This window comes from Cetorhinus maximus, chromosome 8, assembly GCF_964194155.1.
Source record: "Cetorhinus maximus chromosome 8, sCetMax3.hap1.1, whole genome shotgun sequence".
Lineage (NCBI taxonomy): Eukaryota > Metazoa > Chordata > Chondrichthyes > Lamniformes > Cetorhinidae > Cetorhinus > Cetorhinus maximus.
In genome coordinates, this window is record NC_135886.1 from 103356647 (window position 1) to 103374074 (window position 17428).

General features: G+C 47.5%; 1 protein-coding gene across 1 annotated transcript in view; it reads left to right on the plus strand.

Moving 5' to 3' along the window:
• The window catches only part of LOC144683850 (connector enhancer of kinase suppressor of ras 2-like), a 462557-nt gene that overhangs the window by 221782 nt on the left and 223347 nt on the right, over positions 1-17428 (plus strand). The window contains exon 7 of the mRNA XM_078547354.1: positions 11514-11752. Coding sequence (XP_078403480.1) covers positions 11514-11752 — 239 coding nt within the window. The remainder of the gene's footprint in view (positions 1-11513; positions 11753-17428) is intronic.

Here is a 17428-nt window from a genome sequence, read left to right on the forward strand (position 1 = left end):
TCCCCCCTAACTGTGTGGGTGGACACCCCATGCCAGCGACTCTGAAGCTCACAGTTGCCCTCCACTTCTATGCCTCTGGCTCCTTCCAGGGCTTGGTGGGTGATCTTTGCGGTGTCTCCCAATCAGCTGTCCACACTTGTGTCAAGCAGGTTACAGATGCTCTGTTCAGATGGGTATCCACCTTCATCCACTTCCGCTGCGACCAGGCAAGTCAGGCACAGCGAGCTAGAGGCTTTGCGGCCATTGCTGGTTTCCCCCGCGTCTAGGGTGCTATAGACTGCACACATGTGGCCATCAAGGTGCCAGCAGGTGAGCCCGGTGCCTTCATCAACAGGAAGGGCTTCCACCCCATGAACATGCAGATAGTGTGTGTCCACAGGATGCAGATTTTACAAGTTTGTGCAAGGTACCCAGGCAGCTCCCACGACGCCTGCATCCTCAGACACTCCCAGGTGCCGGGGCTCTTCAGTGCTCCGGCTCAGCTGGATGGTTGGCTGCTGGGTGACAAGGGCTATCCCCTGCGAAGATGGCTCATGACGCCAGTACGCCATCCAAGAACAGAAGCTGAGCATCGGTACAATAGGAGCCAGGGCACCACAAGGGCTGTGGTGGAGAGAGCCATCGGTCTTCTCAAGATGCGCTTCTGTTGCCTGGACCGCTCAGGGGGTGCACTCCTGTACCCCCCAGATCGAGTCTCTCTGATGGTGATAGTCTGCTGTGCCCTGCACAATCTTGCGTTGGAAAGGGGGGATGCAGCTGACAATGAAGACCTTGATGCCCTGGATGAGGCTGCACATGATGAATCCAGCAGTGCCTCAGAGGATAAGGAAGCACAGGGCGATGATGAGGGGCAGAACGATGACCTGCATTTACACCAAGGAGGCAGGGATACCCACGACAATTTAATCCAAAGAACCTTCACCAACTCCATACGCATGGATCAGCAGGAACAGCATTGCCTGGCATTTCCACAGGTGGCACTTAGGTGCCACATCTTCCACCTGTTCAGCTGCAATAAGGGCTTAGTACAGAAACATCAATGTCCACTCAAACACTCATGATAAATATGTGAAAAAGAAAAATGCACCACAAACAAAAGACCCTCAGCCATGGTCACAAAGGTGGACTTTATTTTGTCCAAAACAAAAACACACATCACTTGTTAGCGATCACAAAAATATGTGTCCCTATTCTAAGGCCAACACAAAATCACCAGTGACATACCCGTGGAGTGCCTAAGGTGCCTTATGCTTACGTTTTCAGATGCTACGTCTAGGTGCCACCCCATCGCTCGGAGTGGCTTGAAAGACAGCCTGCTGACTCTGCTGTCATATTGGGCTCGATGACCTTGGCGGGCATCCTCTGGCCCATGGAGCCTGTGATGGCCCTGCCTGGGAGGGAGTGGCCAGTTCCAGAACTGGCACCTCCCCAGTTGTCGCAACCTCAACGGAAGAAACATTGACAGGCAGAGGGGCGGAGGAGCTGCTGCCCTCATCTGACGCGCCCTGAGAGGAGCTCGCAGCAACGGCAGACAGCTGCTGCACCGACGTGAGGTCCAAATCTACCTCCGTGCTCACCGCAGATGCATGGGCACCGAATGCCAGTGCATGCTGTCCACTACATCTCCCACAATGGAAAACACCACCTGTAGCCAGAACTGCTGTAAGGGCTTGCAGGTCAGAGCGTAACCCAATCATATTTTGATCCATTTGGTGGAAGCCCCTCTCTATGAGTTGCCAAACTCTCATTGAAGGAATCCTGAAGCTCTGCCCTGAGGGCGGATTCTTCACGTGCGCTGTGCCTAGACTCCTCCGTCGCAGAGAGCAACTGAACCATTCCTTCATGCAACCCTGCCAGATGCAAACGCACTTCCTGCTGCCTTTCCTGCAGCTGCTGCAATGGGGACAACTCCAGAGGCACATCATCAGTGCCGGACTCAGCTGGTGCCTCATCCCCTGCAGCCCTCCGGCTGCTGGAGCCATCGGCACTCTCTGCCCCTACCACCTCCTCCAGCGATCTTGATGTGCCCTCTCCACTGTGACCCGGGACACGAGCCGACGGTAAAGTTCCCACCGAGGTGTGTGTGTCTGCGCTGGTGCCTGGCTGGCTGAAATGATGTGCTGCAAGTTGCACTTGTTGGCCCTCAGGTGTGGAGGGGGGGTCGCGGGGTCGAGGTGCGGGTCGCTCTGGTGGTGATGCTGAAATTAACAACAAGGACAGTGCATCAGTTAGCGTACATTCAGTTCAACCTTTCATCCCTTTCCCCCCCAGCCTCATAAGTCGCTCACCCTTCAAGACCCTAAGGAAAAGAACATTGGTGAGGTGAAAAAGAGTCAAGACGAGCCCCAAACATTAAACGCACATGCAGACAGGCTGGTCAGATGGCCTCAGGAATGCCACATGGCATGTTATGAACCATAGGAGTGGGGAGAGTGCAGAGGTACCTGACCTGGATGCATTGTGGCCTGGATAGTTGCGGGGCTGAGGAAACATTGCAAACAGTAGCGACATTTGCCATCGATCACAGGAGATTGAGAGGTCATATTATTGGCCTTCATTCCGTAAGGAGGGGCATAGACCGGGTGGGCAGAAGGCAACATTTCCCCTTGGCACAGGGATGAGTAATGTGGTGGCATTCACCTAAGTTGAGTGCCATGATGTTCACAGCTGAGGTGCTGAGGACCTTTTGGACAAAGTAATGTGGGGCGCACTGGCTGAAAGGGTGCTGGAGGTCCCAAATCCCTTCAGATGAAATAAGTCTTTGCTGTGCAGCAGCAATCCAATGGCATGTTAGACCATGGTGATAGTGATCACAAATGGGATAAGGTGACTTTGGAAGGTGGTGAAGACCCGATTCCTCAAGGAGATGAGGGCCCCTTCTGTATGACCCACACGTCAGAATGTCTCAGTCTGCGAATGAGCATTGTTTCAGCATTAACGATTGCAGCAACCATCAGTGGTTTGGATGATGGGCAGAGTGGCTGGGACCATGAACCTTAAATACTTGGCCGCCGGACCCTAGCCTCGCTGCCCCTGGCCTCCTGACTCCTGCCCAGCTCCATGGCCTGCTCTTCAAAAGACGTGAGGTGCTGCAGGAGGGCGTGCCCACCTCCAGTCCTCTGGTGCTCCCGGGCATTGTGGTGAGTTTTTGCCTGCAAAACAGAGAAGAGGATTTATTGGGGCTGCTCGCTCATGTAGTCTGCATGCGCACGCCGCACTCCAACCACAATGGCCCATCTGAGGCCTCCAGCAGCTCCTGTCCACACTACTGGTGATCAGTCCCCAGAAGATAGTATGGCTGGTCCTAACCCCCTCCCCCAAAGGACACCTTGGACACATTCGGCATCCATCACTTTGAATATCACACACCTCTTAGTGCCCATGGCAAGGAGGTGCAACTAGGTGCGATGCCGATGCCAGCAGATGGCATTTGCCCAAAACACCTTGAGGCACCCCTTGCACCATCTCATTACCATCAATATGACATGTGTTGGAGTTCTGAGTATGTGTCGTGCGGCCTCCTCTGCAGGTTGCCCCCAGGCTACTCAAATGCCACAAAGATCAACATATGCTGCAGGGAGAACCCTTCTTCTCCTCAACCACTAAGGCTGGTGTAAGCATGGTCAGTACCCATTTGCCCACCCAGCATGCGACAGATGCCCTATGCAGCAACGACAGCAAGACATGGTTGGCGAGGGGGGGGGGGGGGGTGGTCAAAGGCTAAGGTTGCCTTCTGGGTCAAATGGCTAAGACAGACATGGTACTCATCCTTCCAGAGCGCAGCAAATCATTGAATCGTTTCTTGCACTGTGTGCCATCATCATTGTCGCTTATAGCATCACCCACCTCCTCCCACATCTGGCTGGTGACATGGGGGGCCCTCCTCCTCCCATCCTCCGGATACAGAAGGTGCCGACGGATGCCCACCTCTTGCAGGAGGACAGCAAGGCATGCATCGGAAAATTGGGGGGCACAGTGGCCCCCTGCTGGCCTCTCCTGCAGCCTGCCTCCCTCCTCCTGCTCATGCTGCTGTCCACTCGCACCTCCCTCCCTCTCTCCATGAGTGGCCATGGTGCACTACCTCAAGCAGGCTGCCTGGCCACTCTTTATACAGGCTGCTGGTTCCCCATTGGAACCGGCAGTCTGAGGCCGCCCACCCCCGTGACTATTTTCCCGTTCTCCACGGGAGTCGCTTACCCGTGGGGCGGGCCTTAATTGGCCCGCCCACAGGAAATAGCGGTGCGGCCTGTTTCTCCAGCGGTAATTGGCCGCCCACCCGCCGCCAAGTCGGTCGGACCCACCCAACCGACAAACGTAAAATTCTCCACTAGGTGCCTGGAAATTGCTTCCTGGTGGATAACTGGTGGCCAGCACTCCAGGCAGGCCTTCAGGCAACCCTGCTTAACTGGGCTCAGGAGCACTGAGAAGCTGCCATGTAGAGGGGTTCTCCTCCGCCTTTCCCTCCAAACCCACAGTGGTAATCTGGCTCCAAAAGCCATTTTTTATTTTAAATTTAAAGAAGCTGAAGAGGGAGAGGATGCACCCTCTCTCTTACTTACCTTTCTTTGCAGCGTACTGCTCCTTTCAAGCAGGCGGACTTCTGATTTGTCCTCCAGTTTCGAGAGCCTGCCCGCCATCCTTAATTGGGCAGGGAACCTGTCTCCAGGCCTATTTAGGGGGCATCCCGTGTAAATCACAATGATTGCCTATACACCATCATACAGGGGGGTGGATTCAGCACCTGGAAACAGTCCCGATCTCTGTTTCCCGCCCAGAGGGAAAATTCAGCCTTAAGTATTTCACTTGCACAGCACAGACTTGATGAGATAGCACAAAAGCAAAAGGAGAAGACTCACAGAAGCGAGTTTGGACATTGTGGGTAGATCATGACTTTATGCGATAATGCAAATGTTCATAGTGAATCGGTAACTCGTTTTACATTTCTCCTACTTTTTATTTCTGTTGGTGTAAATTGCAGGAGGCCGGTGAGTTGCTATCACCCACCTTACACTATTGCACAAAGCCACGACCTACCCTGTGCCTGAATTAACTCCTGACTTGTGTTCAGCTGAATTCACTGTAACTCTGAAGATCCTTCATCTACTATATTATGTTCTGGATTTTGAGCCTTGGCCAGGGTCGGGGAGCAGAGGCAGGAAGATGTTATAAGTGCTACTGCGTGCTGGTTCTCTGGCTCCATCCTGTCCCCAAGCCAATTTCCTGGAGGCGTCAGAACTACCCTTGTTAAGGGCCATTTAAGGTCAATTGAAAGAGGCCGATTAGACTTTTCCAGCCGATCTCCAGGTTTCTGGAGGAGCGGGGATCACTTTAGCTGCCTGAGATCCTCCCTATCTACCTGGGTACAGCAGCAGCCATAACTGACCTTGTAAAGAGTCTATCCCCACTACCCCCCACCAACATCCCCACAACCTCCCCACCCACCCACCCCCCCCCCCCCCCCTCCAGTGGTGGCCCAGCTGCAAAGACCATTTTTAATTTAAAGTTTGAAAAAGTTAACATCTTGGGGTGCCCTCTCCATCTCCTACCTGCCATGGTATCCTGCAGCTGCTTTCAAGCTGGAATGCCTCCGATTGACCCTCCAACTTCGATAGCCTGTCCCCCATCCTTAATTGGATGGTGAAGACCCTCCTCTGCCCATTAACTAGCCACTCCTGTGACTGTTTCCCACAAAGTGCGGGCTTCTGACCCCCATTTGAACCTGATGGTCAGGCTCAGAAGCCCACAGGGAAAATTCAGCCTATTTAGAGTTAACTAGTTGATACCTTGTGGCATTGCACAGGGAGTCAATTCCAAGTGCCATCTCCAGGTGAAGTGAGGTCAGAGACCATAGCCTGAGGGACCAGGAGACATAGATATAATTCAGTCCCCATCTAAGGTCATACATTCTATCCTTGTTTTAAAATAATGCTTTGATTTTATGTTATTATTTGTAGTTACTTCAAACCTGGGATAGTTTAGGAAATGCAGAAGTAGACTCGGTTGGAGCAAAGGAATTATTCTGCATTGCAGGCTGTGGAACTTGGAGATATAAACCTGAGGTACTACAGCACCCCCGATAATAAGAGAGTGTATCAAGTGTACGGTGACAGTTTCCATTATAAATGATGACATAGGAATCTACAGGCAAAAAAGTTGCCAAAAATGTATGGCAAAAACAAACAACAGGAAGTTAGGTTTTGTTGGCAGAAATTGTGCACAAACGTAACATTTTTATTACAGATCGCTAAACAATCAATTGAGTACTCCACAAATCTTAACCCTTAAAAAAGATTTCAGTTGAATAGTGGTGGGATGACTATTTTATATCGATTAAATTTGGAAAGCAGCAACCCTATATGTGTTCAAACTTTTATTTTCACTTTTGTGTTAGCCATGGTTCAGTGAGTAGCACTCTCTGAGACAGAGGTTGTGGGTTCAAGTCTCACTTCAGAGGCATGAGCAAATAATCTCAGCTAGCACTTCAGCACTGAGGGAAAGCCACACTATCAAAGGTGCTGAAATTAGATTTTGAACTGAGACTCCATCTGCCCTGTCAGGCTTACTTAGAAGATCCCATAGCACTATTTCAAAGAAGAGCAGGGGTGTTTTCCCTGGTGTCCTAGTCAACAATTGTCTTTCAACCTCAATGTCAATAAAGCAGATAATATGGCTATGTATCTCATTGTTGTTTGTGTGACCTCGTTTTGTGCAAATTAACTTCCATGTTTCTCACGTAACAGCAGAACTTGCACTTCAGGCGAAACCTTGATTCTGGAATCTAAGTCAGGTGGCGGGCAGGGCAGTCAGCATGATTGCCACTGGGTGGTGGAATGACTGAACACTTGCAACCTTGCGCTATTCAGCTAATTAATTATGCTTCAGTGAGGTGCTCGGTGAATCTCATGGCAGGGTGGAAAGAAAGTTGCCCGCCCTGCCATTATCTCATGGCCAGGATTTTCCCATCAGCGGGGCCCACTCACCGACAAATGAAATGACGTGCGGTGACATCGGGCGGAACTCCCAACGTCACCGCGCCCCATTTAAATTTTCAGGTAGGTGGGGTTTCAGCAAAATCAGCTATGCGCCCGCCGACTTGTCAATGGCCAATTGAGGCCATTGACAGTCATTAAACTAATTAATGGACCTGCCCGTCCAACGTTAAGGTTGGTGGGCAGGCCGGGAGCCCTGGCAGGCATTAGAAAAAGCATCCACAGGCGGGATGAGGTTTCATGTTGGTTTTTAAAAATTTAATTAAACTGCACTTAAAAATGATGGACATGTCCCAATTCATGTGACAGTGGGGGACATGTCAGGGAATTCTTTTTTTCTATTTTTAATATTTTTTATTGCAGAGCCAATCTCCCTGGGGCAACACTTAGCCTCAGGCAGATGAGTGCGCTCTTTCCTGTGCACGCACTCGGGTTTAGTGATTCCCCCCCCACGCCTGCACAGGGAATGCATAGCGCTTCTGTGTGGACGTCATGCTGGGTGGGCCTTAATTGGCCAGCCTACATAAAATGGCGGCGTGCCCCTCATCGGGGGCGCCGATCGGAGCTGGGCCTCCTGACGCCCGCTCTTCAACTTCCCCCCCGATGAGGGGAAAATTCTGCCCCATGGGTTGAAGATCCTGGCATCATATTTAAACAGCACCTGGGCAGCCATTCACTCAATGCAGATCAGGAGCTCCAAAACTACTCCAGAGTCCTTCCAGCCGCAGCTGATATTGGAGAAACTGGCAGATGTGTGCAACCACATCCTGGGACACATAAAGACGCTTCTGGCATTACCTTTTGTTTATCTCTTGATAAGAACGCTGCTTGTGATACACGCACGGTCAGGCCAATGCTCACCATTGTTGTGTACCCTGTTCACCAGCACCTTGACCTTCTTGAAGTCCCGCTGCTTCTTGCTGCTCAGGCCCTTGCTCCTCATGGCTCTGTGCCAACCTGCAATGGGCCCTCCTTCTCCTCATATGGATGAGAGCCATTACTAAGGCAGGGTTGCCTGCAGCCTGCATCATCAACATCTCAGTGGATATGTGAACAAATTGAAGTGATAAGATAAGTGAGCGTGTCCTTTACAGGTTCCCTCCATCTCAAAGCTAGCAGGCAAGTGCTAAGCCCTTCACCTGGCCTCTGTCTAGACATAGCACCTCCACTCCACCCCTTCCAGGTAAAGGACATCCTGGAGGACCAGAGATGAGCGTTCCTCCTGTTCATACATGAATGTGTATGGAGACATTGTTGTTCGATCAGGGTGATGAGAGCCACGTGCAAGAAGCCTCAGGTGGACACTTTTCCGCTGTCTCCACTGCCCTCTAAACTCTATAGAGTGACCATTGCCTTTTGCCTTTGCAGCATAGAAAGTCTAACTGCCATGACCATTCACCCGGTAGGATGGGGGTTTAGAATCGCGAGTTGGCTGCCATCCACCTGCTATGCCACTTGGAGGAATTCCACCTCCCTCCCTTCCTGCATCTGACTGCAGTTGATGGCAAATGGCGCAGAATGAACAGCACTCCTTGCTGGGATCTCATTGTTATGGGACCCATGAATTGGGAGCAAACCTGCTGCAATGCGAGCTTTGCTTTAGAAGGGAGAACACAAGTGAGCATCTTTGTCATCTAGTTGCCTCATAATTATTAGGGTGTCCTTTAGTCAGCCCCTTGTGCTGACCTTGAATTCCACCCACACGAAAAGACCCTTCTCCCATTTTGAGGGATCTCACTGACTGACTAGCAGCGTGGTCTAGGTCAGTTTGGAAAAATGGGTGCGCTTCACCTTTCAAACTCACTCCAGCACCTTCTACCCTCCCCCTGTCACCCACCAACTTCCCCCCATCAACATAGACCCACCCAATATCACAATTCCTCTCCCCTCTATCGCCCTTGAACCTCAATCCCCCTGTAACCCTAGAACATATCACAATCCACTTCCACATGCCTTCCCTCCCCTCAGAGAGACACCCATTACCGTCCTCATGCCCACCCTGACCCTGCCCCCTCCCATTATCCACCTGCCTGTCTTGTCCCCCACCGTGATCCCTCCCAATAAGACCTGCCAGACTCTCACTCTGGACCTGCCACCCAGCCACATCCCATTCCTCCCTCTCACTGTGACTGTTCCCTCTATCACCAGTACCCTGAGTTCTCACCCCAGGACCCCACCATCAACACCACCAACTATACCCTCTAAGACACTCCCCCTCACCTTCCGAATGCTGTCTCTGCTTGCCTTCCCAGACATTTCCCCCCCCACCCCCTTCCCCGGGCACTCTCCCCGCTCCCATTCTCCAGGCACTTCCTCCCCACCATTCCCTGGACATAAACACCCCTGCCCCCCTGAGCATTCTCCCACCATTCCTCCCTAAGCCTGCCTCCCATGTCCAGCCTTCGCTCCACCCTTCCACCATACCCCACCCCCTTTCAGCTTTAACCTGCCTCTCTTGTCCAGCCTTGGCATAGTGTTTGCTAATGGCACTCAGATTGAATTATGCAAGGTCCCCAAAGAGGAGAAAGCAACATCTGCAGACCTTAAAGTTATGGAAGAGGTGAAGTTCACCAGATGCATGTGACATACAGTCGTAAAACTGAACGTTCTAAATTCTCGTTGGCAGGTAACTTAATTTGGAGGGCAAACTTAATTCTGGCAAGGTGGCCTTTTAATGAGCACGCATGCTAATACATGCAAATAGGGATCCTGACATTGTTCATCGGGAAGCTCGACCCTCCTTGAAAGTTGGGAGAACAGAATTCCAACTGTTTATCCCACCTTCGGGATTTTTTGCAGGGCGGGTGGGGAAAATTTCGCGCTCCAAAAGCAATTCATTGGGCTGATTTCCTGAGCGGGGGACGGGGCCCGCTCGCCGACGCGTAAAATGACGCAGGACGATGTTGGGCGGAACTCCCAGCATCACCCCACATCATTTCAATTTTCAGGTTGGCAGGGACTCAGCCGAAACAGCTGTGCGCCCGCCGACCTGTCAATGGCCTATTGAGGCCATTGACAAACTCATTAACATCATTAATGGACATGCCCATCCAACCTTAAGGTTGGCGGACAGGCCGGGAGCCCTGGCAGGCTTCAGAGAAAGCATGAAACCTCATCCATGGGCGGGATGAGGTTTCATGTAGGTTTTTAAAGATTTAAGTTTAACTAAAAGTGATGGACATGTCCCAACTCGTGGCAGTGTCACATGAGGGGTCATGTCATGGAAATTTTATTTTACTATTTATAACATTTTTACAGTTGGAGCCGATCTCCCTGAGGCAGCACTTAGCCTCTTTCGCGATCGTGTGCGAAAGAGCGCACTCTCAGCTCAGGGAATCCACCCGCCCAGACAGGGAGCTCATAGCGCTTCCTGGCGGATGTCACGCTGGGTGGGCCTTAATTGGCCCGCCCACGTAAAATTGTGGTGCGCTGGGGCACTGATCGGAGGCGTGCCTCCACACACCCACTCCTGAACATCCCCCCCAACGGGGGGAAAATTCTGCCCATTGGCTGTAAAACGCTTTAGGACATACTGTGGTTGTGAAAGGCACAATATTAATGGAAGTCTTTATTTTTAGGGTAAAAATTATAGAGTCCAGTCAATACAGAATTACAGTAAAATAATATAAAGACAACTTCCTGGCTTTGTTTTTATATTTATATATGGTGCCTGCACCACATAGTGCACTGCATTTGAGTGGATAGGCTTTGAGCTCCTTGCAGGCCTCAGCTTGTGCTGTTGTATCCGGGAGGTGTGTAAAAATGTCCTGGGTTTGTTTTTCCACAGAGTTTCCTTTTGTGTTTGTACAGAGATTGTTAATTTTCCATATGAAGGCTCATGGGCACAAATTCATTCTGAGTACAGGACATGCAAAATCTAACGTGAGACACCCCAGAGTGCCTTTCATGTTGGCATTTTGAATGGTTTGAACTGACTGAGGCCTGCCTCTCTGAGGCTGCAAGCATCCATGAAGTAATCCAATGAAGGCATATCCCTGTGCTGCTTTTAAACTTTACAGAAATTTCATAAGAGTGAGAATTTCTTTGCTAATCTGGAAATGAGCACAGTTTGTAAAATTATTTAGGATTTTCTTCATATGATTTATTTAATCAATTCTTGTCTACATTACTATTAAAAAAGCACCGAAAATAGAACATTTTGATCTCGCCATATGATTACAACACAGGAAATGATTATAAAACTGAGCCTGTAACAAGCACATGCCATACCTGAACCACAGTTTGCTTTCTCATGAACAACCTGACAAGATTTAAAGCTACATTTGACTTCTTGGAGGAGACTTCACCAGTATCTCCAAAATAACATTTTGTTTTGGTGTAATGGAATGTTTCTTGATTGGATGGCATTTAGCACGGCTCAGAACAGACGGTTGTGGGTTGCTTTGTGGTTGCCTGAAATTTTAAAGGAAGTGATGCTTCAATTTAGAGTTTTACAAGCTTGTGCAGTCTGCTGCACTTGCAAATGAACTTACCATGTTCTGGTTCTTTCCTCCTTTGACCCAGAGGATTCACTTCTACGATATCTGAGTGATGATAAAATTCTGATCATTCAAGAGGAGCCTATGACACAGAGGGACAGCAAGAGAGATACAAGCAGGAGCTCAAGGAGGAAGAAGAACCCAGGAAGCCCCAGCTACCCTATTAGTCCCTCGGTATTGACAGCCCCTGTGAGACTTGACCCCACTTCTCAGGATATCTTGAATTTTCCACTGCCTGAAAGCAACACGGTGCCTCTCTATCATGTAAGTCATTATGTTCTATTGTTTGGCTTTACCAATCATTTTTATTATCTAGCTGGTCTGTTTCCCAGGCTCAGGTCTGGCGTATGTTTTGGGTTTTGATTAATTAAGCTTCGCAAAACATTCATGGGCCTTGCATTTGGAAGTATACTCTGAAGCACTTGGTATAGTTTATAGTAAAATAATCACCATTTTAAAGTGAGAAGGTAGATTTGACAGCAATGGTTAGTGAATGCACTTAACGCTTTGTGAATACTATTTGGCTCCTTTAAGTCAAAAATTATTTGAATCTGTGGCAATTTACATTTTTGGTCCCTCTGAAGTGTCCCAAAGGAATTCTAGGTCCCCACTTTAACTTCCAACAGCAAAAATAGCCAAATATGAGTTAATTTTTTTTCTGACTGAACTGCCACCAAATCAGCACTGACCTCAAACAGCAGTGACCAGTGTCATCTGTGTCAAATGCATCTAAACTTGGATTTTTAATGGTGATTTATTAACTGTATTGACTGCATTGTAGTTTTACTGCTACTTTTAAAACCAATATTATTTAAGCTATGAAGATTTCCTTTGTAGCATTAGGCAAAATTTTGGCTAATTCATGGCATTTATAATATGTAAATCTCTGACTGTGTTGCAGTCAGAAACCCATCATCCTCTATGCTCCACCTTCATGTGTTTAATTTAATTTGTGAAGAGTTCAATGTTCGGTGCTTAGTATGATACAGGATCAACAAATATCAGAATCGTTACAGTATGTGAACCTTTGAGAATTCATGGAGACAAATATGTTTACCTCACAAAGAATAAAAAGCTAGTAATTACTATTGTGATAGACAAGTGTTCACACAACTCTCCTCTCCCTCTGTTCTGTTGAAGAGTCATACGGACTCGAAACGTTAACTGTGTTCCTCTCTGCAGATGCTGTCAGACCTGCTGAGTTTTTCCAGGTATTTTTGTTTTTGTTTTGGATTTCCAGCATCCGCAGTTTTTTGCTTTTATCTCCTCTCCCTCCATTGTTTTAACTGAGGTGTTAATGGGTTTAAATGGGTTAACGCCACCATTGAAATAAGAGATGAGCCATATGAATGTTAATATCACTAACTGTAATCCCTAGTCTCTACTTTATTCTGGCAGACCTCTGATATAAAATCTGTCCACTATTCAAACACGATAGGTTAACATGCCTGCTTGTCAATGAAACTAAGTTAGCTCGATATTGATCAACTCAATATTATACAGTGAATTAAGGATGGCTGGCTGGGCGTTGCATGGCTACAACACAATTGAAGGAAATCTGAGATTTCCAACTCTCAGGGGAGGATTTACCCCTCGCCGGGCGGGCATGGCGGGCGGACCTGGGAACGGCTGCGAGACCAACCACTGTCCGCAATCGGGCTCTGACCGCAATTTCATGCTGGCTGGCCAATTAACGGCCAGCCAGTGTGAAAGGTGTGCTAAGTGCCTCAGCGCTGCCAGGTAGGGGGACTGGAGGGGCGCAAACGCTGAAGTGTGCGCATGTGCAGGGGAGCATTGACAGCTCCCTGAAGGCATAGAACTGCCTCAGGGAGCTGAGGGATTTTAAATACAAAAATAAACTTTTTACGTATGAGATAAACATGTCCCCACATGTGACTCAGTCATATGAAGAGGGACATGTAAAAAGGGATACAAAGAAATTTTTACTGTTTTTTTAGTAAGCATTGGAAACTTCATCCCAACTGGCCTATTCGCCTGCCCGTCAACCAAACAGTTGAACGAGCAGCGAAAAATGCAGCTTAATTAATTACTTAAGGGCCTTAATAGGCCATTTAATTGTCGGCGGGCGCACTGCCACCTCTTGCACGCACCCGCCAACCAAAAGATTGCGAGAGTGCACGATGACATCAGGACGCTCGCCCGACGTCATCGTGCACTATTTCACTCCCATTCGGTTCGGGCGTGCACCCGCCCACAGGACGAAAATTTCTACCCTAAGAGTTTATACCTTTCCCAGAAGCCTAAGATTTTTTAGCTGTTACTGTCAATTGGTGCAGGATTTTATTTTGGCTGAAGTGCAGTTATTTTTAGTGCTTTCTATGCCAGTTCCTGTTTTATGCGATTTCTGGCATCTTTTTGGCTTCTTAATCATAGATCAGTATATATCCTCAACCAAATCCTAAATCAGATAATTTGGTTATTTATCTCATTACTGTGTGTGGGGTCTTGCTATGTATCTACAACAGTGACTAGGCTCCAATAATAGAATCATATAATGATACAACACAGAAGAAGACCACTCGGCCAATCTTGCCTGTGGCAGCTCTTTGGAAAATCTATCTAATTAATCTTAATCCCCACTCTTTTACCAGAGCCCTGCAATTTTTTTCCTTTTCAAGTATTTATCCAATTTCTTTTCGGTATCTGCTTCTACCACTCTTTCAGACAGTGCATTCCAGATAATTACAACTTGCTGAATAATAAAAAAAAATTCCTCATATTCCTTCAAGGTCTTGGTGCCAATTACCCAAAATCTGAGTCCTCTGGCTACCAACTCTTCTGCCACTGGAACCAATTTCTCCTTTTTTAATCTATCAAATCTCCACTTAACCATCTTTGCTCTCAGGAGAGCAACCCCGGTTTCTCCGTTCTTCCCAAATAAGTGAAGCCCTTCATCCCTGGCGTCATTCTAGTAAATCTCCCTGCATCTTCTTGAAAACTTTGGCATCCTTCCTTTAGGGCACTGCCCAGAATTGTCCACAATACTCCAATGGGAGCCTAACTAGTGTTTTATAAAAGTTTAGCATGACTGCCTTGCTTTTGTGCTCTGTGCCACTATTTATAAAACCAAGGATCCTGTATGCCTTTTGAATAGCCTTCTCAGCTTGTCCTGCCACCTTCAAAAACTTGTGTATGAAGTCTCATTGTTCCTGTGCCTCCTTTAAAATTGTGCCTTTCAGTTTAGATTGTCTCTTCTTATTCCTGAAATGTATCACTTCACACTTCTCTGCATTAAATTTAATCTGCCTTGTATCTGCCCATTTCACCAGTCTCTGTCCTCCTGAACTCAGCTACTATTTTCCTTATAGTTTGCTACATTACTGTGTTTCATATTATTTGAAAACTTTAAAATTATGCCCTGTCTACCCACGTCCAGGTCATTAATGTATATCGAAAAGAGCAGTGACCCTAATACCGACTGCTGGTCAACGACCCCAATGAATACCTCTCTCAAGTTTGAAAAACAACCATTCACCAGTATTTTCTGTCCCTCAGCCAATTTCATATCTTCACTCCCACTTAGCCTTTAATTCTGTGGGCTTTAATTTTGCTAGCAAATCTATTATGTGGTACCATATCAAATGTCTTTTGAAAGTTCATATACACAACATCAACTGCACCAACCTATATCCATCCTCTCTGTTATTTCATCAAATAATTCAATCAAAATCGTCAAGCATGATTTACCTTTAATAAGTCCGTATTGGCTTGTGGTAGAGGCAGGGTCATTGAATATTGAATATTTTTAAGGTAGAGGTAGATTGATTCTTGACTAACAAGGGAATCAAAGGGTATAGGGGGTAGGCAGGATAGTGGAGCTGAGACCACAATCAGATGAGCCATGATCTTATTAAATGGCGGAGCAGGCTTGAGGGGACAAATGGCCTACTCCTGCTCCTAATTCATATGTTCATAATATGGCAGCATCCTCTTCTTTAGTGAAACAATGCAAGGTATTCATTTAGAACCTGTGTCAGGCCTTCTGTCTCTACAAAAGCCTCTTCTTTGGTCTCTGATCAGGTACACCCTTCCTTTGACAATCCTTTTATTATTTACCTTAGAACAGAAAGTTGAGGGAGTTCTACTTGAAGATAATATGTGAGCCATTCAGTTACCGATGAAATTGTTTGACTGTCTATAAGTATATAATGGGAATAAGTTCATAAGGCTCAGGTGCTGACAGGGAGCCTTCTTTATGAGAATTGCGGCTGCAGTGCTACCCCACCCTCCCACCCCCACTCAAATTTAGAAAGGTATTGGAACCTTGTAAGATTACTTCATTTGAATTACTTGCCATTCAAGTAATATTATGATAAGAATAAGATAATCGACGATGAAAGGGCAGTGGATGTTATATACATGGATTTCAGTAAGGCCTTTGACAAGGTCCCTCATGGCAGACTGGTACAGAAGGTAAAGTCGCATGGGATCAGAGGTAAGCTGGCAGGATGGATACAGAATTGGCTTGGTCGTAGAAGACAGAGGGTAGCAGTGGAAGGGTGCTTTTCTGAATGGAGAGCTGTGACTAGTGGAGTTCCGCAAGGATCAGTGCTAGGACCTTTGCTGTTTGTGGTATACATAAATGATTTGGAGGAAAATGTAACTGGGCTAATTAACAAGTTTGCAGACAACACCAAGGTTGGAGGAGTTGCAGATAGCGAAGAGGATTATCAAAGGATACAATGGGATATAGATCGGTTGGAGACTTGGGCGGAGAAATGGCAGATGGAGTTTAATCCGGACAAATGCGAGGTAATGCATTTTGGAAGGTGTAATACAGGCAGGAATTACACAGTAAATGGCAGAACCCTTAAGTGCATCGACAGGCAGAGGGATCTGGGTGTACAGGTCCACAGGTCACTGAAAGTGGCAACGCAGGTGGATAAGGTAGTTAGGAAGGCATATAGCATGCTTGCCTTCATTGGGGTATTGAGTATAAAAGCTGGGAAGTCATGCTGCAGCTGTATAGAACCTTGGTTAGGCCACACTTGGAATATTGCGTGCAATTCTGGTCACCACATTACCAGAAGGATATGGAGGCGTTGGAGAGGGTGCAGAGGAGGTTTACCAGGATGCTGCCTGGTCTGGAGGTTATTAGCTATGAGGAGAGGTTGGAGAGACTCGGATTGTTCTCACTAGAGCGACGGAGATTGAGGGGTGACTCGATAGAAGTTTACAAAATTATGAGTGGCGTGAACAGAGTAGATAGTCAGAAGCTTTTTCCCAGGGTGGAAAAGTCAATTACTAGGGGACATAGAATTAAGGTGAGAGGAGAAAACTATAAAGGTGATGTGCGGGGCAAGTTTTTTACGCAGAGGGTAGTGAGTGTCTGGAATTCGCTGCCAGAGGAGGTGGTGGAAGCAGGTACGATAGTGGGGTTTAAGAGGCAGCTTGACAAATACATGAATAGGAAGGGAATAGAGGGATACGGACCCCGGAAGTGCAAAATGTTTTAGTTGACGGGCAATACGATCGGCGCAGGCTTGGAGGGCCGAAGGGCCTGTTCCTGTGCTGTACTTTTCTTTGTTATTTGTTCTTTGAATAATTATTAATTATTAATAATAATATTATTCATTATTACCTCATTGACAGCGGAGAGTAATTTTCTATCCCCACTAGAGTAAGGAGCGCAGGTAGGGGTAAGCGCAGTTTGGAAATAGTCTTTAACTCAGTTAGTCCACCATTAGCACAGCTCTGTGCTGGAAGTAAGGAATTGCACAGCAACCTCTCTTTATGTTTACTGTTGATATGGTATTCAGACAAAAGCCCAAGGTATTAGATGTGCCTCCTGCCAGCACTGATCAACGCCTCGGACGAGGCAGCAAAACACAAAGAAGCCCATTTTTCATCTATTAAGCCCATTTTGGAAGATTTTTTATATTTTAACTGAGGCACTGGAACCTATTTGATTAAAGGGGA